The 22,818-nt window shown below is 40.0% G+C and overlaps 1 protein-coding gene across 4 annotated transcripts in view; it reads right to left on the bottom strand.

Moving 5' to 3' along the window:
- SRGAP1 (SLIT-ROBO Rho GTPase activating protein 1) overlaps positions 1–22,818 on the bottom strand; it is a 145,855-nt gene that overhangs the window by 7,119 nt on the left and 115,918 nt on the right. For 2 of the 4 annotated variants that reach the window (XM_066183172.1, XM_066183173.1), the window contains exons 15-18: positions 21,230–21,364; positions 11,356–11,461; positions 8,014–8,238; positions 6,834–6,913 (exon numbers count right to left, since the gene is read on the bottom strand). In XM_066183172.1, the coding sequence (XP_066039269.1) occupies positions 6,834–6,913; positions 8,014–8,238; positions 11,356–11,461; positions 21,230–21,364 (546 nt within the window). Of the gene's footprint in view, positions 1–5,766; positions 6,001–6,833; positions 6,914–8,013; positions 8,239–11,355; positions 11,462–19,593; positions 20,116–21,229; positions 21,365–22,818 lie in introns of those variants that run through there. The other 2 variants (XM_066183174.1, XM_066183175.1) reach the window with 2 other exon arrangements.

Below are 22,818 nucleotides of genomic sequence, written 5' to 3'. Positions count from 1 at the left end.
ATAAAAATTTTGTCATCAAAGTCTCAAAACATGAAGAAAAAAACTGCAAAATACAGGTCTGAAAATCACATACTCTGATGATTCCAGTAACTCAAGAGTCCCTGAAATGACTAATTTCTTTACATAATTAGAGCAATATTTAGATGGAAATTAACATCTGGGCTAATGACTAGCGTAGCAACTTTCTGTCTGGTGCAAATTAAAATTGCTGAGGTTGTAATTCCCCAAAGAACCAGACTGGTAATGAAAGCCACTGTCCCTTTATGACAACATTTTTCACAGGAATGTCTTTTTAAAATTAACTTCATTCTACAGTGTGAAAACATAATGACAGCACCTTTATTGAGGTTATAGTTTGCAGCACATTTTTTTAATAACTTGCCCAGCCTGCAGAAGACTGTCTTGTGGTTTGCTGCTTCTGCAGTCATGTTAATTGTTCCTGTCAGTGACAAACTGCAGTGTGTTTAGATGTTACTAACTCAGAAACTTTACAGAGATGGAATACAGTGATACGGGGAATTCACTGTTACAAACACAAAAGTAATGTTTGGTGGCAGAAATTATTTCAATTATATAAATACAAATAAGAACCTAGCAATAACAGTATTCATTTCTGAAAATGCATCCCTACTGGATAGCTGTAGAGGACCATATTTTCTTTTCTGTTCTTTGTCTTTTTCCTCTCTTTCTCTCTTTTGCTTTCTTTGTCTTGCAGCCCCTGCTCTGGACCATTGACACGGCAGCAACAATGCCGGATCTGGTGTTACTTTTTGTTTTCTTCCCTTGCCTTGCCTGGGCAAAGCACAGCTATCATATTCTACCCCATATTCTGCTTGGAAGTTTGTTGTGGGAGGGAGGAGCTTGTGAGCCAGCACCTTTGAATATCAAATGTACTGTGACTTGTGAGTCAGCACCTTTGGTTGTGTGTTTTGGGAGTTGAGAACTTCCTGAAGTGTACTGTACAAAATCAAGAGCTTGTTCTCCTCCACTCTTGTGGAAACCTGCTGTAAGAAATTTAAGGGTGTGTTAGCCAATGCCTTTTGAGTCTAAATATTGGGCTGGTGGCAGAAGTTATGGTGACTGTGCAATAAAACATAGGAGTTTCCTGATATGTATCCAATGTCTTTGTTCAGCCTGATGAGAATTTGGAACAAACATCACTGGCCCCTACAAATGTCTCGCTCACTGGCATTCCCTGGTGGGAGAGGCTGAAGGGTTTCTTGGTTTAATGTTTTTAAGCAAAGAAAATATAAAGTTGACATAGAAAGAAACATTCTGGAACACTGGGAAACCTCTAATGGTGGTGTGATATTATGATATGCTACCCTGCTGTCACTCCTGCAGTCTCTCTTTAACAGAAAATGCAGATGCCACAAAGCAACTGTAAGGCACAGAAAATAAAAAGAGGTAAACATGCCTGTTTACCTCGCATCCTCTTTAGGAGGGCAATATGAAATGGCAATAATGTAACACTGACAAAAGAACACAGTTCTTCCTCTATCATCTGCATTGCTTGTGGAATTTGTTATAAGGAAATACTGGAAAATAAGGCAGGATTGAAAAGGAGCAGACATTTGCATCAACATACTGTTCTCAGATTACAGCTAATTTATGGGTTATGGTAGAGTTGGTGAAGAATTCAGAAATAAAACCTCCCAGGCTTTGGAGAGCAAGTCAGTCACTAGCAGGCAATGTTTTAAAATGTGAAAAAAAAAAAAAAAAAAAAAAAAAAAAAAAAAAAAAAAGGGTCAACCAAACAAAAAAGTTTTGCAGTAAATCATAAAATCCCACATTTCCTGCACATATTTTCTTTAGACAATCTCCACAGTTAAATGGTAATGCTCATGAGTACTGGATTGATGGACAAGCCCCTGCACTGATCAGCTATGGAATTTCCTGATTCTCTGCTGACTTTAACAGACTATATAGTATCCCACAGTTGAGTATACAGGTCCTTTTATTTACAAATTAGTGGACTAAATTAGAAATAGTTCTATCTGGCTCAATGAAATTATGCTCATCTAAGTTGGTGTGCAATGAGAATCCTGTTTATTGTATCCTTCTACCACCTGCAAGACTCACATATTTTCCCGGAGGTCTGAATGATATTGTCCCCACTGGAACCAACTGTATGAATTGTTAATGTACCCATAATAGATGTGACTTTTGATACACCCACCTCAGATTGCCTGAGTAACAAATCCCACTTCCTCAGGGAGGAGTGCCCAGTAGATTTCACACAGATTTTGTGATGAGGACAAAAAATTAGTTCAGGAAGGTTTTCCTACTGTGAAAGAGGTGTTTTCATTTCTTCAAACACAGAGATAACTTTCCTACAGCAAACAGTACTGAGGCTGCACTTAAATTGTAATTCACCTTGTTACAGGTCAAGCTTTAATAGTGAAAACCAAAGTACCATGACAGTTACTCCTAGCCGGAAATGCATTTTGGAAAGTTAAGCCATTTAATATCAAGGTTACTGAATGACAGACTAGTATTTCCCACAAGCTAAGGAAATGAAAGCTAAATCTGGGACCTGTAACTCAAATTCTGTGTGGTACTGAATGTCTAACAGTAAAACTGACAGCTCAGAGGGAAGTGTAATTGCACTGCTCTGTCCACACCCGTGGGCATTCACCTAAAATAGCAAGAAGTATTTGATGACATACAGGATCTCACCACCTATCATCTCTAGTGAATCAGGCAATTCTATGGAAGTGAAAGATTAGGACAAACTGAAGAACTGTTGGAAAAACTTCTGCTGCTTGGGAGAGCAGAAAAGGCAGAAGAAACATAAGTATTTGTTTTAGTTTTGGGATTGGAGTGCCAGGATGTAGACCTAACCTCCCTACAGAGGTGATGGCACTGAATTGGCCCTGGGCTGCCTTCTATGCCTCAGGGCACAGCGAGTTAAGGAAAGGAGGGGACACCATCCCCTGAACTTTTTCTAGGGGAGTTGCTGTTCCTTTGCCCTGTACTTTCTCAGTTCTCCCAGGTGTACCCTGTCTGTTGGGAATAAATTATGTCCTTGAGCTCCCGAGGAAGATGCTATTTCCCTCTATCTTCTTCTACATCCCATCAGAGAACAGAGTGGTTTTGCAATTTCAAAGTCCTATCCTCAGGACAGCAGTTCTCTGACTGGGAAGAGCAAAAGCAAAGAAGTGTTGCAAGGTGTTGACAAAACAGAATTTGGCAGTGTCGATCACAGCATGCACTACTGAAGAGCAAGAAAACAATTACGTGTTGGAAACACAACAACAACTTACAGCCTGACATGTCCCTGTAAGTTTTGTTTCCAGCAGAAATACTATTTAAAGTTTTATCTTAAGTTTATGAGATATCTATGATATCTCATAGATATCATATGGTATTAATATATATATGGTATTAATTTCATGTATGTTTTCCCAGGGGAACTCCATCTAACTTCTTCAGGAAATGTTTACTTCCTTTGCAAACAGATTTAGTCACCCTTTACCATATGACTCCAGCAATAATAAAAAATCTCCATCAATTTGAAGGTAAAGGAAATATGCTAACAGGTGTTTCAGTAAAACATGAACAATGTCCTTTGAATCTTTACTGCAGAGACATTTTCAGGTAAAGGTTTGTCTGCAGCAAAATTACAGATAGATTTTTTTGTGCCTCAGCTTGAGTACAAATGTTCTGAACTTCACAAATTAAATTTCATTTCCAGATTTAGGAGAAATGAAAAACTCATATGTTTTCCTTATCAGGATACTTTCTGCATATCTAAAAAAAGCCTGAAAACACCACAGTAAAATGTAGCTCTTTTTATTTCCTGCTTCCCTGTCCAGTGATCAACTGAAATACATGAACATCAGTAAACTGAGGGGAAAAAACCTACAACAATTTATATGCTTAAAATAAAGCAGTTATGAAGTATTTATATGCTCATTTATACATGCTAGTCCTTTTCCCCCCACAGTCCACTGCATTTTACCACTGTGGACATAATTTAATTTTCAATTTTGAAAGTCTTGTTTTTTTCTGAATTTATAATGAACATTTCTAGCACTACTGACACAGCCCCTACAGATGGGTCTTTTCTAGTAGAAACAGAGAGAACCACTTCAGTTTAACTTTATAGCAACAGTAAGTAAAATAAATCCTTTTGGTTTGGATCATAACCTTTGGATTATGTTTTAATGACCCTGTAATTCCTGTGGGATAGGCTGCTTGGTCTTATGCATGTACACATTTTAGCATAAAACTAATCAGATTTTCAACATGAATAAAACCCCCTTAGCATTTACAGAATCTGTTTCTTCCATGTCCTAACAGAGGGAACCATGTAAGTACCACGTGTCTGATCAATACAGCAGCAAAGTGGCACCTCCCTTTCTCTCTCTCCACATCCAGCTGACAGTGATGCATCCAGCTTACAATCAATGAATCAATCACATTAAATCCCCAAAATACTCCAGACCCTTTAGTAGAAGGCTTTTTAAAATCCATTGTGTGTCAATCAGAGACCCTCATGAAGTTCAATATGCAAAATGAAAAATTCTCACCTCTTCTCATACCTGGTGTAAATAATATTTTTGAAAAGGAATTGTCCAGAGCACAAACACATGAATGTATGTGCAAAGAGAGGGTGAGTGCATTTAATTTAAAGTCTGTAACCTACATTACAAAAATGTGCTATTACAAGAGAAAGCCATACTCATGGAAAATAATGGTTTAGAGCTTGCAGGTTGGAAATCGAAGACCAACAGGTTTTGTGCGTGATCCAGGCTTGCTAATCTTCAGCTTTGCAGCAGTATTTACCTAGCTTACAAATATTTTTGTGCTAACAATGATTTCTCTGTAAAAAGAAATGTCCAATTCCTTTTGGCACTGAATTAATTAAAAAGGCGTGATGAAGCAACTAGCATTAAAACTACTGGGTGATCTGGTGAACAAAAACACATCATGAGCAGTTAAATCTTTTAACAGAACTTTGTCTTATTGACAGGTACTCTCTTCAGGGTTTGTCTTTCCCAGGGACATAGTCCCAACGCAAGTAATACTATGACAGGAATGTAAAACTGCTGTAACAATGCAGTGGTGGGGTAGAGCCCATGATGATTGAGGCACAAATGATGCATCATGCAATGCCACAGTCCTGCTTCTCTGGATCCTGCTGATGTTTTCATCTTTCCTAGGCATGGCTTTGAAGTAACTGCTTTTGATGGCTGCTGAAAAGCTGCACTTCTTCTCCATGTCCACTGTGCCTTAGTCTCTCTGTTTGGTCATGGAACCCTGAAGTTGGCCCCAGTATATTGAACTGGTGTGTCATCTACACTTCACTTGTGCTCTAAATGAAAGACAGGCAGACTTCCTCAGCTTCCACTCTTGCTTCACACTTCCAATGGAAGAAGGGGTTCTTCTAAAGTGTAGCTATACTGTCTTGGAAAAATAAGGTGCAATTACGAGTTTGTTCACACTGCTTAGAAGAGATGTGTTGTAGAAAGATGGTGGGTTTAGTTGTACTGAGCTGGTCAAGAGGAACCCGTGCACAGCCTGTCTTGTAGAGCTGTTGGTACTCCCTGCTGCACAGGCATGGCTATACACCCAGGCAGAAGACCAAGATTTCTCTCCTACTCTCAGTTTTCCCCCCTTCTGTAGTGTCTGCCCACCCAAATGTCCCTCCACTCCAAACAGCTGCACTGACAGACTCTGCCTGCCCCTCCTCACCTTGGCAAAGGGGAAGAGACAGACAATCTGTCACTGACAGCTTGTGTACGTGACAGAGCAGACGGGTACAGCTAGAGTGGAACGATTGTTTCCTTTGCTCTGTGTGCAATGGGACCAGTATAGCCAGATTTCCCATACATATACCTTCCGGTTCCCCTTCCCTACAGCAATTGTCCCAGCTCCTAAACAGTATCCCTTATGACATTATTTAAAAAAAAAAAAAAGTTCCTTTCCTGCTGTAGCTCTTTTCCTCCCCTTTCTTCTGCTCTGTCTTTTCCTCTTCCTTCCTCCACACATCCTCTGAAAGGGACAACAGGAAGCTTTTGTTTCTACTGCTGCTAAGTGCACGTGTGCTGGTTGCTCTGTCTGGGTTGGCTGCTGCTCTTCTCTACATGGAGTGTTATTTCGAATCCTTCACCTCTAATGAGCTACTAATTCTCACAAAACCAGTAGCTATATAACAATTTTGAGAATCCTTTTCTATCTGTTAAATTTGCTTGAAACTTGGCAGAAGTTACTGTGAGGGACATCTGAAGGATGGTCAAACTGTCACAGTCGAATACACATTTACGGCCTGGATATAAAGAATTAATATAATAGAATTGCATCAATTTTTTCATGGATATCTCTCATACCCAGAAGTCTATGTGATTGATATTTACAGAAAATTATTACTGTTCAAAAGTTTCACTGTGGGGGGTACACACATGTTTTTCAGTTGTTATAAATACTTTGGAGAGGGCAGCTTTTAAATTCATATAGAAATAGAGCCTGAATGGCAAATATCCTCTAGCTGCAATATTTACCTTTTGAAAAGTTTAGTTTCTGTAGACAAAAGAGTCACTAAAAATGTAACGTTATGTCAGAAAATAATATGTGCTGACTGAAATAGTTTCTCTCTTGCCCTTCCTGTGACTGGGCAAATCAGAAGAGAACAAGGAAACAGCTGGTCAAACACAGATGAATCAAGAGTGCAAAAGCACACAAACAGAGATTAAAGATTTGCTACAGAACACTAGGACTGAAATTTTCTTCTTTCAAACAAGACACAATGAGGAAAGGAAGAAGGTCTCCTGCCTTGAACACCTGTATAACTTACTCCCATCAAAGGCACAGTAATGTAACAGACTCACCATCTTCACTGGTGTGGGGCTCTGTACTGGCATCCTGATCCACCTCCTCTAATGTACCATGTTCACTATATGGGCTGTCACTGGAGGCAAGCAGAAGGTTGAGCAGAGAGAGGAACCACATACATCAAAAATAAGCCACCTCCATGAGATTATTTAAAATTATTCTTATAATGTTACAAAGTTATTACCCTAGTATGCTATGAATACATAATGAATAAAGAAGTCTACACAGTTTTCCTTGAAATAAAATTCAGACATTAAGAAGCCCTCAAAACATTTGATTCCTTTATAAATAAAAAGTGTGTGCTTTTGCTGTCAAGGGTGTGTCCTGGTTTTGGCTGGGATAGAGTTAATTTTCATCCAAGTAGCTGGTACAGTGCTGTGTTTTGTATTTAGGATGAGAATAATGTTGATAACACACTGATGTTTTAGCTGCTCCTGAGCAGTGTTTACACTGAACACCCCACCCCACCTGCTAGTAGACTGCGGGACACAAGAAGCTCGAAGGAGACACAGCCAGGACATCTGACCCCAAACACCCAAATGGATATTACAGACCGCATGGTGTCATGCTCAATGTATTAACTTGGGACAAAGCTGGTCAGGGGCTGCTGCTTGGGCACTGGCCAGACACCCATCAGTGATGATGAGCAACTGCATTGTGCATCACTTGTTTTGCATATCATAATTATTGTTATTTGCCCTTTATTTTCTGTCCTATTAAACTGTCTTCATTTCAATATATAAATTTTACTTTTTTCCCAACTGTCTCCCCCATCCCACTGTGGGGGGAGTGAGTGGCTGTGTGGTGTTTAGCTACCTGCCCGGTTAGAGCACAACAAAGAAAAGGAGCAGGTATCATAAGCTGAAATTTGATAAGGTAGCTCACAGCCAAAGAAACAATTTTGTACCTGCTTGTGTGCTCTGTACACCCGGAATTCTACCTCTGTCTGGCTGAACACAAAGCAGTTTCCTCCACAAAATGTTGTAGGAGACCTCATCGTAAATGCCTTTGCTTCACCTTTTTATACTTAACACCTTACTGTGTGGACCTAAATGCTCTTCTCATTTTTCTTCACACTTCCATTGTGTGCAAAAGGAATTCTGTATCACAGGAGTTATCCAGATAACCAGCCTAATGATTTTGTTTAGAAGACAGAAGGATAATATTCTGACTTACCAATAGTCATCTCCAGCCATGCATTTTTCATACACTGGTCCATCAAGTTCTTTCACATCTGGAAAAATAGCCTCATGATGGATGATGATGGTTTTGATTATCTCATTCACATGTGCCTGACAAGACACCTGGTCTTGTATGTCTGGAACAGGCATCAGGGTTGGCCCGAAACAAATGGCCAAGTTGTATGGATCCATCATGTTTTCATCACTGTACTGTGAAAGGCTGTTATAACAAAAAATCAATAAAAATTGACTTTTCCACTGTGATTAGCCTTATTCTGAAAACCGTAGAAAACTTTTTTTAATCCCAGCTTAGAGATTTCCTGTTATCATTGACAATCCCACATAAAGTAACAGAACAAAAAACCAAGATTTCTTCTATCTCATCAGCGCTCCAAGTGAACTGGACGCAAAGTGGGTACACATTTCTCACTGGACCTTGGTGCATCTCTTTCAACATCTGGATACACAACTTAGGCACACTGAATTGTCTTCTGAAGGCAACTAAATTCCTGGATCTTGCAAAACCTCTTGTGACTTTTGGTTTCTGTTTCTACAATCCAGCCTGAAATTCCTAAGCACCTTGCCTTCTGCCCACAAACTCCCACAACGGTTTGATTATGGAAGTGTCCAAACAAAAGGCTTTCATTGTTCTTATTAATCAACTTTTGCAAGCTCTCCTTTCTTCCAGAAAATGCAACGTTACTAGTTTTCAATTTTGAATGAGAAATTGCTATCTATTCCCCTGTTTAAAAGCATTGGAATTTTTACTGGAAAAGCTGGCTTTTGAATGGTTCTGTGTGGGGCCAGTCAAACAGAACCTGAAGAGCTGGGATGCCCTATACTATGTTGTCCTGTACTCTGAAGCAGCATAGGAATGCTGATGTCTGGTTGTGTTCAAATGCAACACCATGTTCCCTCTAGAAAGGGAATTTTGGAGAGCGTTTTCCTCGTATAAACAATACGTGAGGCATGAGGCAAACCTACCAAATGACTACCCTCATAACTAGCTTTTAAAATGAATCATATTTGCCCCTTTCTTATGCCATAATTTACTATCCTGTCCTATGTGTTAATTGGAGACATCTTGTTCTTCTGATTTATCAGGTGGTTCAGACTTTATACATGCAGAACTATAAAAAAGATTGCAAGTATCGTTGTGAAATGTGAAGTTCTGCTGATGGCTGTTAATATGCAGTGGTCCTCAAGGCTCAGTAGCAAGGCTAGCACTGTACAGCATGTCCATGAACGACCTAGACAAGGCGATGGAATGCACACTCAGCCAACTCACAGATGATGCCATGCTGAGAAGGGGGCAGTAAATGTGCCAAAGGGCAGACACAGGGCTACCATTTAGAAGGACCTTGACAAGAAGAAGGAATGGAGAAATGGGAATTCAATCAAGTCCAACAAGGATGAACGCAAAGTCCTGCCAATGGGAGGAAAGTCATTCCACAACACTTGTGGATATACTAGGAAGAGAAAAGCCAGCAGGTTAAGAGAATTATTTATTCCTTTTCCAATTGGTGCTTGTGGAGTTGCACATGGGGCTCTGTGGCTAGTTTTGAGAGACTGACAAACTGGTACAAGCCCAGAAAAGGGCTACTATGGAGATGGCTGGAGACTGAAGCATATGAATTATAATCTAAAGCAGAGAGAACTGGGTTTGTTCAGCCTTTAGACGACAAGATTACTGGAGAATTTAGCTGCAATCTCCTACTATGTATAAGACTATAAACAAGAGCAAGACAGACACAGATGCAAAGAGATGTGAGGCACAGCAAGGGATATTCCAATGAAAGTGGGAAAAAATTTCTTTACTATAAGAGTGACGAAGTACTGGGACTGACTGCCTGGAGAAGCTGTGGAGTTGCTGCTGTTTGAGGTTCTTGACTGGCCAAAGCCTTGAGCAACTTGATCCAACTTTGGAGCTTTGAGCAGGAGGCTACACAGGGTTAGGTCTGCCATGAGACCTGATGACTTCATGTGGCCAAGCAGGCATAACTGCATATGCAAAAATCAGAATGGTTTTAGCAGGAAGTCAAATAATGGGAATATTTTTCCTGTGGATGCACCAGGAGCAATTTGGAGACAGTAAGGCATTTAGTCTGCTTTCCAAACGGTATTCCTGTGGAGAGCACAGATGTAGCTAACATAACCACACAAAAAGTACAACCCCATATAGCTCTGGTTGATCTGAATGTCTCTGCAGAGGAGAAGCTGTGATGTAAGCTTTTAAGACATTTACATGGTGTCATTTTTGAGGGGGTGGATTCAGTTTCAAATGAATGGTTATTTTCATTAAACTTTAGATCTCTGCCCCTCTCTTACATACTGCTTGAAAGTGGTTCAGAAATTGCTAGAAGAGAGGAAACAGGAACAGCTGTGACTACAGGCATGGACAAATAACCTGGCTTCAAAAGACCCTGTTTCTATAGGAACAGACAGGCTGGATGAAATGGGGAAGGTCACAAAGACAGAATGAATCAGCAAAGGGCAAATTTAGGAAAAAAGAGATATGAAAACAGATACAAGAGGAAACAGACAAATTGACAGTAGAAAGAGAAAAGTTAGAATCAGGCCAAAGTGCATATAAGCAAGATTTTCTGTGAAACCACTGGGGTCAGGAAAACCAGAGAGGGCCATGAAGGACTGGAGAGAGAAACACAGTTCAGTTGCTCAACCTGTCTTTTATTTTCTCTTATAGAAAGAAGTAGGTTTTTTTCTGGGATGATGAGGACATGAACACCACCTTCCCTCTCACACAACCCTCCTTCCAGCCTGTGTTTTGCAATGTGAGAACCAAGCTACTCTACATCAAAGCATACACAGGGGATGTGTGTTTTCTATACTCATACTCCTGTTATCAGAAAACAGAAGCAGCAAGACAGCCTCATCCTGGCAGTGCCTAGCATCAAACAGGTAGTTTGTAGTGCCTGTGTTGCTTGAATATACTGGGGTTTTTTCCCATCAGAAGAAATCAGCTCCAGATAAGGAAAAGAAATGTGTTTTTAAATTGCATAAACTAGTTTTAACATAGCTACAATATGTATTTGTTATTTTTCTTATTGGCTTATTTTGTTGCCAGCTTTAATGCTGTAGACTGCACTCCCCATTTCAGGCAACATATTACTCTGTCTTGTTCAATTTTGGACAAATGGAATTTTAATCTGAATGGAATCCGGCATTCTCATTCTACCTTCACTGCCAATTAGAAGATCATCTTTTGTGTTAAATGGAGCTTAAATGTGAATTCTACATAGACTATGAGCAAACCTAAAGAACTTCAACAGCAGCAAAGGAAGGCAGATAAAGAAGCAGTACCTGGGTAAGTACTTACTGATTGAGGAAGGCGAAGAGGTATCTCATCACTATCAGGACCGACCTGGGCAAAGTAAGGAGGAGTTTTCGGATGTGAAGAGCCCTCTCATAGAGATTGTCAATTCCTGCAGACAGAAGAATTTTATGTTCCCTTGTATATGATTGTCTGAAAGAGCATTCAGTCAATTTACTCAATTTACTTTGACTCTGTATTACCATGTGCCTCTAGTCAGTATTGTCTAATTTTGGCCCAGTAGAAAAATGAGATGTGGAAGTTCTTCTCCCTCTCATTAAAACCACACAGCTTCAAAATAACAGTTTTTAAAGAAGATACAAATCTGTCTAAGTCAAAGGCTGGCCACCTGCTGAGCTTGACAGCTCACAAAACCACAAAATCACTACATAAATAACCTGAAGGAACTGAAGAAAGATGTTGGCCATTTCTTTCAAATACAGATGCATTCTCTTTATTTGAATGCTCACATCATATATATAATCCAATCATTGAGCTTCTCTAACAAGTTTTCTTAATCAGATGTCCAGCTATAACTCTCTTCGTGGCAAAATAGGAGAAAGGCCTTATTTTTTTTTGTATGGAGCCAAGAAACACAAAGATTGCATTTTTCTCAAATGATTTTATAGCAGTCCATGGAAGTTCTTCTGAAGTGGGAAAAATCATCTGATAAAAGTATCAGCTCCTAATTTCTCGTAACAAGAATGCACTACCTTCTATGTTGGTGAGAAAGACTATGCAGCTGCAAGTGGGGAAATGATGGGATAAAAGCTTGAACTGTTTTTCAGAATAAGCAGTATCTCAGTTTTAAACTCAGCGTTTTCTGAGTCCACAGTAAATGACACTGTTGGAAACAACCTAAAATTTCAGTAATGCTTTTTACGTGAGCCAAGAAAGTATGCTGCAGTTAACAACATCTAGGGGAATTCTTAGCAGACTAAGATGAGAAATCCTGTCCAGCGGCACTAAAGTTGACATTCAAAAATCTGGAAATCAGAAACAGGAGCTGATCCCAATACCCTGAAAAGCCAATTGTACCACAAAATGTGGTATTTAGGAGTCCACAAATAAAGTAATTACTTATGTAAAAATGTGGTAAGTGTAAACAGAATTACTGGTGTGCATTATTTATGTGCTCTTTGGTACAGCTATTTCAGTATTTGAAGATGCAAAATGTGTGTTGACTTACATTTCTCAGAAGAAAACTGGTATCTAGTAATTGTTACTTTGGTATTAAAAACTAAGTATTAGAAGAGAATGTTGGCAGCAAGACTTTTGGTTGCCACCTAGAAGTGTTATAGTTCGCTAAGAAATGCTAGTGCAGCAAAAGGGTGTGAGATCTGCTCCCACATCTGTATTCACAGGAGATTCCACTGGCTCAGCACCGCTAGTGTGCTGGGAACAAAAGATTCTGGGATGGGGTCAAACTGGCCTCTGTCAGAGTTTCTGCAGAAGGACAACAGCCGACCACTGCTTGCATGAAGGAAGTCCATTTGGGTTATGATGCAGGAGCAGAATAGCTTAACTCTGGCAGGAAGTAAAAACCTACTTCACAGCAGAGACCCTGAAGGCTGGACAGTGTCCCTGGTGAGCTGCTGCAGAGCTGGTAGGAAAAAGGACTGCTGACAAGCTGTATAATTTATAACTTAATGAGTCACTCTGAACCCAAACACAAGCTGGAAATCAGTTCAAGCCGTTTCAAGTGGAGCATGGGACCTGAAATTTATTTTTATGTTTCTTGTAAACATAGACTGCATGAGTCAAGAAGTATTTCTGGTCACTGGTTTAGAACTGGTGTCCACAGCAGGGACATGCTAAGTCCAGGAGCTGCCTGCACAGTGAGGATCCACAGAGCAACTACAGTTCTCCTTTCCCATTCCAGTGCATCTTTCAACATTCCTGCTTCAGCAGCACTGTGTGCTGCATGTGGGAAGCTGGAGGAGAGTTTTGATTCAACACCAGGACTTGCCTTCTGCATTACAGATTTTCCTGGCTAATGCCTTGTGCTACAGTCCTGCCTCCTCCAGACAACTCAGAAGACTGGCCCTGGGCTAGGTTCACTCATTGCTGATTTCAAATCAGACCTGAGAAACGCACTCGCTGGGACCCAAAGTGTGTTCAGTAGCTCCTTCCAGAAGTGTGTTGCCTGTATGGCTGCAATAGCTCTGCCTAAACTAGTGGGCTAAACCAGGACAGGGGATACTGGCAGGCAACTACCATTCAGTAGTTATCAGACTCCCCAGTGTGCTTGTGGTCCCTGCCAACTACAATTCTTCCAAGCAATTTCTAGACAAGTTTGACAGGATGCATGAGTTAGGAACTAGTCCCAGCAGGCAGTGCAGAAATGGCAGAGTAGGTAGGTACAGAGATTCTGACTGTAGTCATGTGCTGAACTATCCCAGCTGTCCTACAGGAGCATGATCAGTACTAAGTACTAGAAGAGACCTGAACTCCATGCTGAACCTGTTACAAGCCATACGTGCTTGAATGAGATGTGTGTGTTTCCAGTACTTTCCTAGTAACCCGGACCAGGTTTCCATGAATATCCCTTTATTGAAAATCCAAACTACTGTCAAGAGGTAAATTTATGTGCTTTCCACATTATTTCAAGAGGCTTTTATTTCCCAGCACTGATTTGGTTTAAAGGAGCTAGGTAATGATGTAATGTATTTGCATGCTGCTTTTAAATGTGGAGCTGAATTTCATCGTTGCTTGAGTGCATGCAGTACGAGTGTTTGGGTACTTAGGAAAGATGGAATGAATACAGAGCAATCGTTTTACATGGAGGCAGAAAGAATTTGCAGCTCTGCTGCTTCCCATGCAGAGGAAAGCTAAAGCATTACTTTGCCTCCACTGGCTTTGCTGAAGAGAGCCTCAGGGCAAAAGGGTCATCCAACCCATAAGCTGGTTGCTGCAAGGCAATACTGGGAAGCTCAATGCTGGAGGAAGCTGGACACGCCTCCCCTCTCACAGTTCTTCTGTTGGAGACACTCCTCTCATTACTCTGACTTTTTTTTACCTGAGTGCCTGGTGAGGTATTACCCATTTCTCAGCTAAGAAAACAGAAGTGCTTGATACTACATGTTTTGTCCTAGTAAGGCAGTTTAACTGCCGAGCTGAAACAGAAATCTGGGGATTTGAAAACTGGTTCATTACTCTAATGATATGATGAGACTCATATTCCCAAAGACAAGCAAGAGGACAAGCCTGCGGCAAGGCCAAACACACTGAGAACTAATGTATTTTTTTCTGACTGTGCAGAGAGACAGGGAAGAGAGATCTCTATGAAGGACACAGGAATATCAACTACAAATCAAGACTAATGTCAAGTAAATATCACACAGGGAAATGGTTATTATTCTCTAGTTCCCAGTTCTCAGAGCAAAGCAAAACTTCTGGAGCGCTGGTCTGACACATCTGCCTTCCAGACCCATCTCTGCCATGGGAGTCAAACCCACAAGCAGGAGAGCTTCCTGTCAGCAAAATGAGAAGCTCTTCAGTGTGGGAACACTGTGCTTCTGTCAAAGCAGAGCACAGGAGATACTTTCAGGGTAAAACAAGAGGAGGGCAAGGAGTCAGCTTCTGGAGTTTCATGACAATAGCACTTTGTGGAAGAGCCAGGCACCTGAGCCCAGAAGTATTAATTTATTTTCATCAGACAAGAATGGAACAATGTACCCTAATAATATAAAGAATTTGATTTTCTGCATATCCATAACATTATCTAGGCATCTAAGTTTCTGAGGTGCTTTAGATCTAGGAAGCTTCTACCACTTACTACAAAAAATGAAAACCAGAGAGCTCAGAGGTCATTTAAGTCTACAGTCTTAGCCTTTGACTTCACTTTAATCCCCTCTGAGAGATGTCTGTTCAACTTGTTCATAAAATCCTCCCAAAAAAAGGCAGATCACAAGCTCCACAAGAAAATTTGTTGAGGTGCAATCCTGCATTGCTCTTGGAAAAGATTTTATTTACTGATCGCACGTGGACTAACTCTGCAAAGGCTCCGTGTCCTTGATCTGGATGAAGGAATTCAGATGAGATTAATGTCCTTGCATATATTTATCAGCTAGCTGCCTCTCTGTCAGCCACACACTAAGGACTGGTCCTCAATCGCATCAGATAGACTCAAGCCTTGAAATGTGTGATCTTCAGTCTCCAAGAACACTGGAACCTTTTCTAGAAAGGCACTGTCACCTTCACTTACTCTAGAGACATACAGAAATAATGAATCTCTACTTTCCTCTTCCAGGAGAAATAACTGTTTTAACCACCTGGTGACTCACAATGAGGTTTTGGCAAAGGTAATTCTAAAGTGAAAGAGATCACAAGTGAACTATCTACCACAGAAGAGTAAAAGAATCCTGAGAGGGGAGAGAACACAATTGCTAACAGAAGTCCCCAAACACAAATAAAAAAAACTAAATTAGAAATGAAAAGAGATGTATATTCACCCCAAATAACATTAAGAAAATGTAAATTAAAGTTTAACTAAACAATAACTCTGAGGTAGTGGAGCATGTAAAAGGCAACATACTCAAATATACAGATGTAGAATACAATCTTTTTTTGCAAGAGAGCAATTGCTGGTGGTTTCAGAGTATTTTGGGCCAAGTGGATAGCTGCACACTACTCTGTTTTTTTAATTTAAAGAAGCACTATACTTGGTCATATACATGGCCTCTCCTGCACTGGAGGTGAGACATGGTTATCCAAGTGAGAAGGCTCAGCCTGGGAGCAGGCAGAGCTCAGAAACATCAGTTCTGGATTGTGAATGTTTGACCAGCCTCTCTTAACAGCCAGCCTCCATGGGCCAACCTCAGTATGAACAACAGGACTGCAAACACTTGTCAAAGGAAAGAGATTATTGACCAAAACATATAGAAAGAGAAGCCTGGTGTCAGCAACTAATGAATTGTATTACAAGTGACATCCAGTGCTGTGCAAGGTAAGCATATTTCACTGCAATGGTAGCAAAAAGGAGGGAGCAAAAATGGTAATGTAAGATGTCTCTCTACTTTAGGACCATGGCATTGAAGGATAAAATCCAATGTAGTAACTCTTTGTGGGGGTTACTTGCTATTTCCACTTGGTGTAGTGCCTACTAGTAATGGAGTGAATGCCTAATGCATATTTTACACACCCTGTGAATGACAAATGGGACTGAGTTACACTTGCAGATGTAATTTTTATGGTCAATTTGCAGCTGACAAGTTATCTACATGAATATGTATTAGTGCTGAAGTTAACAATTTGTGCCTCTTTTCATTTTGGTAGATGAGTCCAATCCAGCTCAAAGATATGTATATATTAACTCAGCAATGCCACTTACAGCTCTTTCAGATCTATTTAAGAAGGCATTACAGGAGGACAAACCCAGCAGTCTCCACTGTCACTTCAGGAAGGAAAGACTTCTATTTTGTTGAAACTTTTTCATGGAGAATTGACCATTCAGAACAGTTTTTTTTTTTACTTTTTAAGCAATGGGCAATAGTCTGGAAAAGCAGTAAAATAATTTTCTTTCATAACATCAATGTCTTTAGGTAAACAGGCACTGCTGGTGGCAAGGAACTAAAATGATAAAAATCAGAAGGAAAAAAAGATGTCAGTTTTCATTCTTCTTGCCATTTTTGCCTATGAAGTTTAAGGCAAGGGAGATGAAACCATGAAGAACTGTAATGCTCCGTGCAGACGTTAAGCAGTCTGAATAGCTGAGGTGTGTCTGCTGCTGCATGGCACAGCTATCTATGTAAAATTGGACTTGAGTAAGCCATATGTGTAAGAGCTCGCACCAGGAGAGAAACTGCAGTTCCCCAACAATGAAGTGACTTACAGCCAGCCCTACTGAGCTCAGCTTCTGCCCCTTCTGCTTCCATGTAGCTCCTGTGGAGCAAAGACTTTTCATGTCTTCGGCTCAATCTGTTCCCACCAAGGGGCAGAAAGAAGTGCATTGCGACTCTCCTCCTTCCCACCCCAACCTTGGATTGTCCTCTGGATTACAGAATGCTGCTGGGACCAAGAGCAGCCACTCCTTAAGAAGAGAATAAACAATTACGGCCCATAATCAGATGGATTCTTTATGTTCTGTTCTACCTTTCATGCTTGCTCTGGCCCAGAGCATATAACTTGGCCCAAATTTTATCTAAATTAGATCATAAGCCCAAACAGAGTAACACTGTTCTCATGAGTGTAATTAATACAAATTGCCACAAATATCACAGTAATTTTGCATTGTTTCCACTGTATTTACAAAATGGAAAGCATTAACTCACAATGCTCTATTTCATTTGGAAATATATGCATAAATGTAAAGGAATTTCTCGGTGGCTGTACTGAGGAAAGGTTCATTTTGCAGCTGTAGCCTCAATTATGCCTGACATCCATAACTAAGTACTTCAGTTTCAAGGGGTTTTTCACTGGCAACATTACATTTCCATATAAAATGTGTGACATTCTGCCCTTTTACAGTTTTATGTGAACATTAACTTTACAAATTTGCTTTCTCCCTCTCCCCTTCTGCAACAATATCTGCCAACGATTAAGAAACCACACTGACATTTATTTTGGAAAACTATTTGAAAAGAATTCCTTTCCTCACTCTTTTTCAGACAATGAATACAATATGAATTAAGAGTATTTAAAAATGCTTAATTGAACATGTGAAAGTTTTCTGCACTTTATGTATCAATTGTGATCTAAAGAAGTTACAGTAACCTAAGTTCTCACAGAAAAAGGTAGTCTGGCCCTGCTCCCATTAGCAGGAAAACCAAGATACATAATATGTGAGGCCACAGAAGCACAGAAAAAAACTAACACAACTATGACCGATTCAAAGTCTGAAATGAAGGAGAAATCTTTCCTAGATGATCTTCCTTTTTGCAAGATATCCAGTGTTAAGGTCAAAATATAGCAATGGAAATGGTGTTTTAGGCCCACAGTTTATGACAGTATGTACCATGTAGGTGATACAGTATATTTCGAAATGTTGGTTTGGTCTTTTTTCCCCAACAAAGCATTCTTATTCCTTGGAAGTGGTGCACTATTCAACAAAGCACATAGAATAGTACACAGCTGTAAAAATACTCCACCTCAGGCTTCTCAGATAACCAGAAGATGCAGCCACACAGCCCCTTGATCTCAGCATATGGTTCTGGGTGCAAGGCACAAAAGTTGTTTCTTTCCTCATACTTCATACTTCATTCAAACTCCCCCCATTGTGACAACACAAAGTAAACTCACCCCGGTGTGCTCAAGAGAAAACCCCCTTTGTCCCACCTTGGTCCACACTTAACTCTCCTCCCAGTGCTGAAGGCACTGATATGTCATTTCAGCGTGCCCCTAATGATAATCTCGTGAAAATCAAACCAAACAACAAAATCATCCCCACTATGCTTCTCCCAAAACCTGTAAGAAAACAGATCTCGGACTCTTACAACATATTATCAGAATAAAATCCTCTGCTTTCTTGTACAACATCAATAGCAGAAGTCAATTCTAGCAGAACTATTCAGCCATTACACCTAGTTTTGACAAACTGTCATAGAGATGACAATCCACATTTATGACACCATCAGAGAACACTCAGTCTAAACCAGGATCAGATGGCAACACCTCTTTCTCAATAAACATTTTAAAATGTTGTTGTGAAAAGCGGTGACTTTGTTCCAGGCTATTGTTGTTACTGATTTCAGTTCTGCTGGATGATACTACTATTTAAATAAAAGGTTGTCAACTCTTTCACTAGAAAATAATTCACTGACGACTAGGAACATGAAATAGTTGGACATTTCCTATGGAAAACAAGATCTACTAGGGATCTAGTATCCACAGCCATTTTTCTTGAAGTTCTTAACAACAAAAGAAATACTTTTTTCAGGATAACTGAACTGGAACCTCTCAGACAGTGATGCTCTGAAAGTTTGGTGAATCTCTCCTGCCTGTGCAGGTGCCACATACATCTATCTGTTCAGTCCATTGAACCTCTACCCCTCTTTCCAAACACCCCATTCCCTCTTCAGCACCTTCAACAGTGAATAAGAATTCTGAATTCATCCAGGTTCCTCTTCTTGGAACATATTTAAAAGGCTGTTTTGGCAAGTATCTTTGTATCTCCTGAGCATTCACTTGTATAATCTCTGTAAACTGAACACTCATTCATGGTACTTTACAATTTAGTTTACAACTGTATTTAAAGCTCTTCAATACAGCAGGCTGCAGTAACATCTTCACACATAAGAACCACCATTTATATTTTACTTAACGCTTAAGTCAAAATAATGAAGACTTTATAAAGAGATCAAATGGGCAGAATCTGACAGCCGAAACTTTGAGAAAGAAATCTGGTAGAAATGTTTCATGATGAAAGTGATTATTCATTTGAACAGCTTATCCAAGAATGTGGTAGATTTTCTATCAACCAAAGCCACTAAATCAACAAATTTTTCCAGCAGATATGCTTTAATCCATCTAGAAGTTATGGAAACCGGCACAGGATTATTAGGTAAACTTCTATCATCTCTGTCATGCAGAAAATCCTTCAGTCAAAATGATCCTCTTCTAGATTTCAATTTCTATGACCTGTAGAGATTTTCTGGGCTATGGCACCACAGTCAGTTAAAGCTGAACTGAAGCACAATGAGGATTATGCTTCCTAAAAAGACAGTGTCCCCCTCAGCATCAGGGATCAGACTGATAAACTCTGGTTTTCAGGTCTTTAGGACTCCTCAGTGCCACCAAGTCTGTAAATAGCAACAGCTGCAGAAAAACCTGCAAAAAAAAATGAAACACAAAACACTGCGCATAGACGTGGTCAGAGTGATCCACAGATTTGCAACCTCCTGGAGAAATGACTGCAATCCTCCCTATATGGGAAGCAAACCACACACATTGTGTCCCCCAAGCTGGGAGCCAAAAACCACATCTCATCGCCAGCCTGGGACACTGTGCTGGTGGCCCTGCCTGCTGGGCTGAGACCTCTGCCAAAATAACAGTTTGGAGAACTTGACCTAATTAATATCCCAAAGGACTGGCTTTCATTACCTGTGAAACTGCCTCTTTCTCCATTGGGTTGAAGGAGGCAAGTTATAAAGGAAGGGCAGAAAGGAAATTCTTCCTCAAAGCTCCTCTGACCACTGTGCCCACAGGGAACAGCAAGTCTATTGATGGCTGGCTTGGCCTCACCCCTCGACACCTGCAGGGGTCAGTGAACTGGAAGAGGTTTTGTGCATGTCAGAGCAATTCACTCATCCACTGACAACTTTCCAAATTACTCCAACTTCTCTGTGTCTGGGTATGAGCACCAGCAGTGCACAGATCATGTGATGCTCCTCCAAGGCATCCCATTACAACTCGTGTGTGGGAAGGCAGACCAGGCTCTCCTGCAGACAACACTCAGCTGTTCCCATCCATCCCTGCACTGAAGATTTCCCTGGGTTGGATTGGTGGTTTTCAGCTAAGCACAATAAAGGTCCAGAATCACACAATGTTGAGCAGTTAGTTACTTATTCACCAGTGCTGACCCCAAGCTGTGGGGCATGAAAACCTTGGAAAGTAACACAATCTGTTTGCATGCTCATGACTTCATGCACTTCTGTCTGCCTCAGTGCACAGAGGAAAACAATAATGCGTTTAAATTTAACTATCTCTTGTATACCAAAAGATATTCTTCTTGCCCTATTGAACAAAGAATTGTACTGTACATTAATCCCAATGGAAAAAGGGAACAGCCACAGCTGTGAGTATGACTAACAACCGAGCCAGACTGCTACACGTGGCAAACAAATTATCTCAGGAAAATCTGTGAAGTTAGCTCTTTTTTCAGGCTACTACTGTGTATCTGAAAGTAAAATTCTATTGAGAAAAGCCAGAAATTTCTACTTACTGATACAAGAAATAAGATCATTAAATCTTTCCTTAGGAAAGACAGGATTTTCCAGCCCTCGGAAATAGAGCTTCAGTACTCCAGCAACTGAGTTAATGTCATGGTTACTTTGGTCATCCGCCAAAGGATTTTCACCTTAAAAAGTAAATAAAGTGAATGAAACACACATGCAGGAACACGGAACATTTTTATAAGTGAGTGACATTTTGGGCGGGTTTGTTTTTAGTGTGTGGGAGGTGGCAATGCAAGCATTCAAGTAAGATAATAAACACTGATTTAGAAATCCCAGGCTATGATTAAACTAAAAAAAGGCAGCCTAAGTAAAGCTTCCTTAAAATTACATAACCTAGTGATCTCTTAGGTCCTGAACTTCCAGCTAGGTATTTATGGACATGCTGTGATTTACACATGTCCACAGTTAGTAAAATAAAGAAGCCAAATGCCCTTAATTGAATAGAGTTTTGCAGACTTTTCTTTGGAGGCCTACATAAAACAAACGGAGTTAAGGTCACTCATTGAATTGAAAATGTGTCTTCATTCTAAAAAGTTAAAACATCAGGAATTTGTGCAACCATTTTCTTGAAAACCTAACTGAAACGTCAGCCATGATTGCACTATTTTATTTATGTAATTTTAAAGTCTTAATCTTTATTTTGAAACGCTTTGAAATGTATGGATCTTCAAGCATAACACTACCTAGGAGGAGGAGTTAAGAATTAGCAGATTCAAAAGGTGCAAAATGGAGGGATATGGCTTCACTTAGCAAGTGAAAACAGCTGTTTTATGTAACTTGTCAAAGAAAAGATCAGGTTTAACAAGATATATATAACTAATACTGGGGAGCAAAATACTGTGCGTATGTTTTCACGCTTTTAGTCACAAGACTTCTTACTCCAAGGGTTTTGCCATTAGTAGATGATCTGCAGAAGTTTTAATTTCCCTAGAAATTAAAAAAAAATCCAGCTTTTAAGACTCAAGAAAAAAAGAATGCAGGATTTAAAAAAATTGTAACACGTATTGCTTTAACACAGTTGGAGGATGGCTGGATCCTGGTTTCCCTAGCAGAGCAATCCTAGGCTGGGTGTTGCAAGCCACTGAAATTGAAAAACCTGGTTTTACTTCCTGGCATTTTTCATGTAATTCCTCCTCTGGGGCTGAAGTTTCCTCTGGGAATGAAAAATGAAATGACCCCTTTTTTTACCCCCTATTTTCCTGAATTGTGATGCAACTTTGGCAGAGGGACCAGAAAGCTGAGCACTTGTATTCCAGAAGATCGAGCAACAGGACTGTCAAAGTTCATTAAGTAGTCTCTTAAATCAAATTAAACCCATTACCTTTTTTTAATGTGGATCTTTAAAATAAAATATACAAAACCTATTATTTGCAGTTTACCATTAATAAAAACCCTAATGTTTACAGTTGATAGAAGAGTCATATGTCTTGTCTAAACAAAATCAGAAAAACCCTCAAGCTCCGGGGACATAATGGGGGGAAAACATGCACATGTCATCATTGTACTTCATGTTTAAGCATGTGATGGTGCAAAGTTTTAGGTGCCGTATACACAGTACAGGCAAACTGTCTAAACA

This window comes from Chamaea fasciata, unplaced genomic scaffold (assembly GCF_029207755.1).
Source record: "Chamaea fasciata isolate MVZ Bird 193981 ecotype frontalis unplaced genomic scaffold, bChaFas1.0.hap1 SCAF_5, whole genome shotgun sequence".
Lineage (NCBI taxonomy): Eukaryota > Metazoa > Chordata > Aves > Passeriformes > Sylviidae > Chamaea > Chamaea fasciata.
This window is presented reverse-complemented; position numbering and strand designations above follow the sequence as displayed.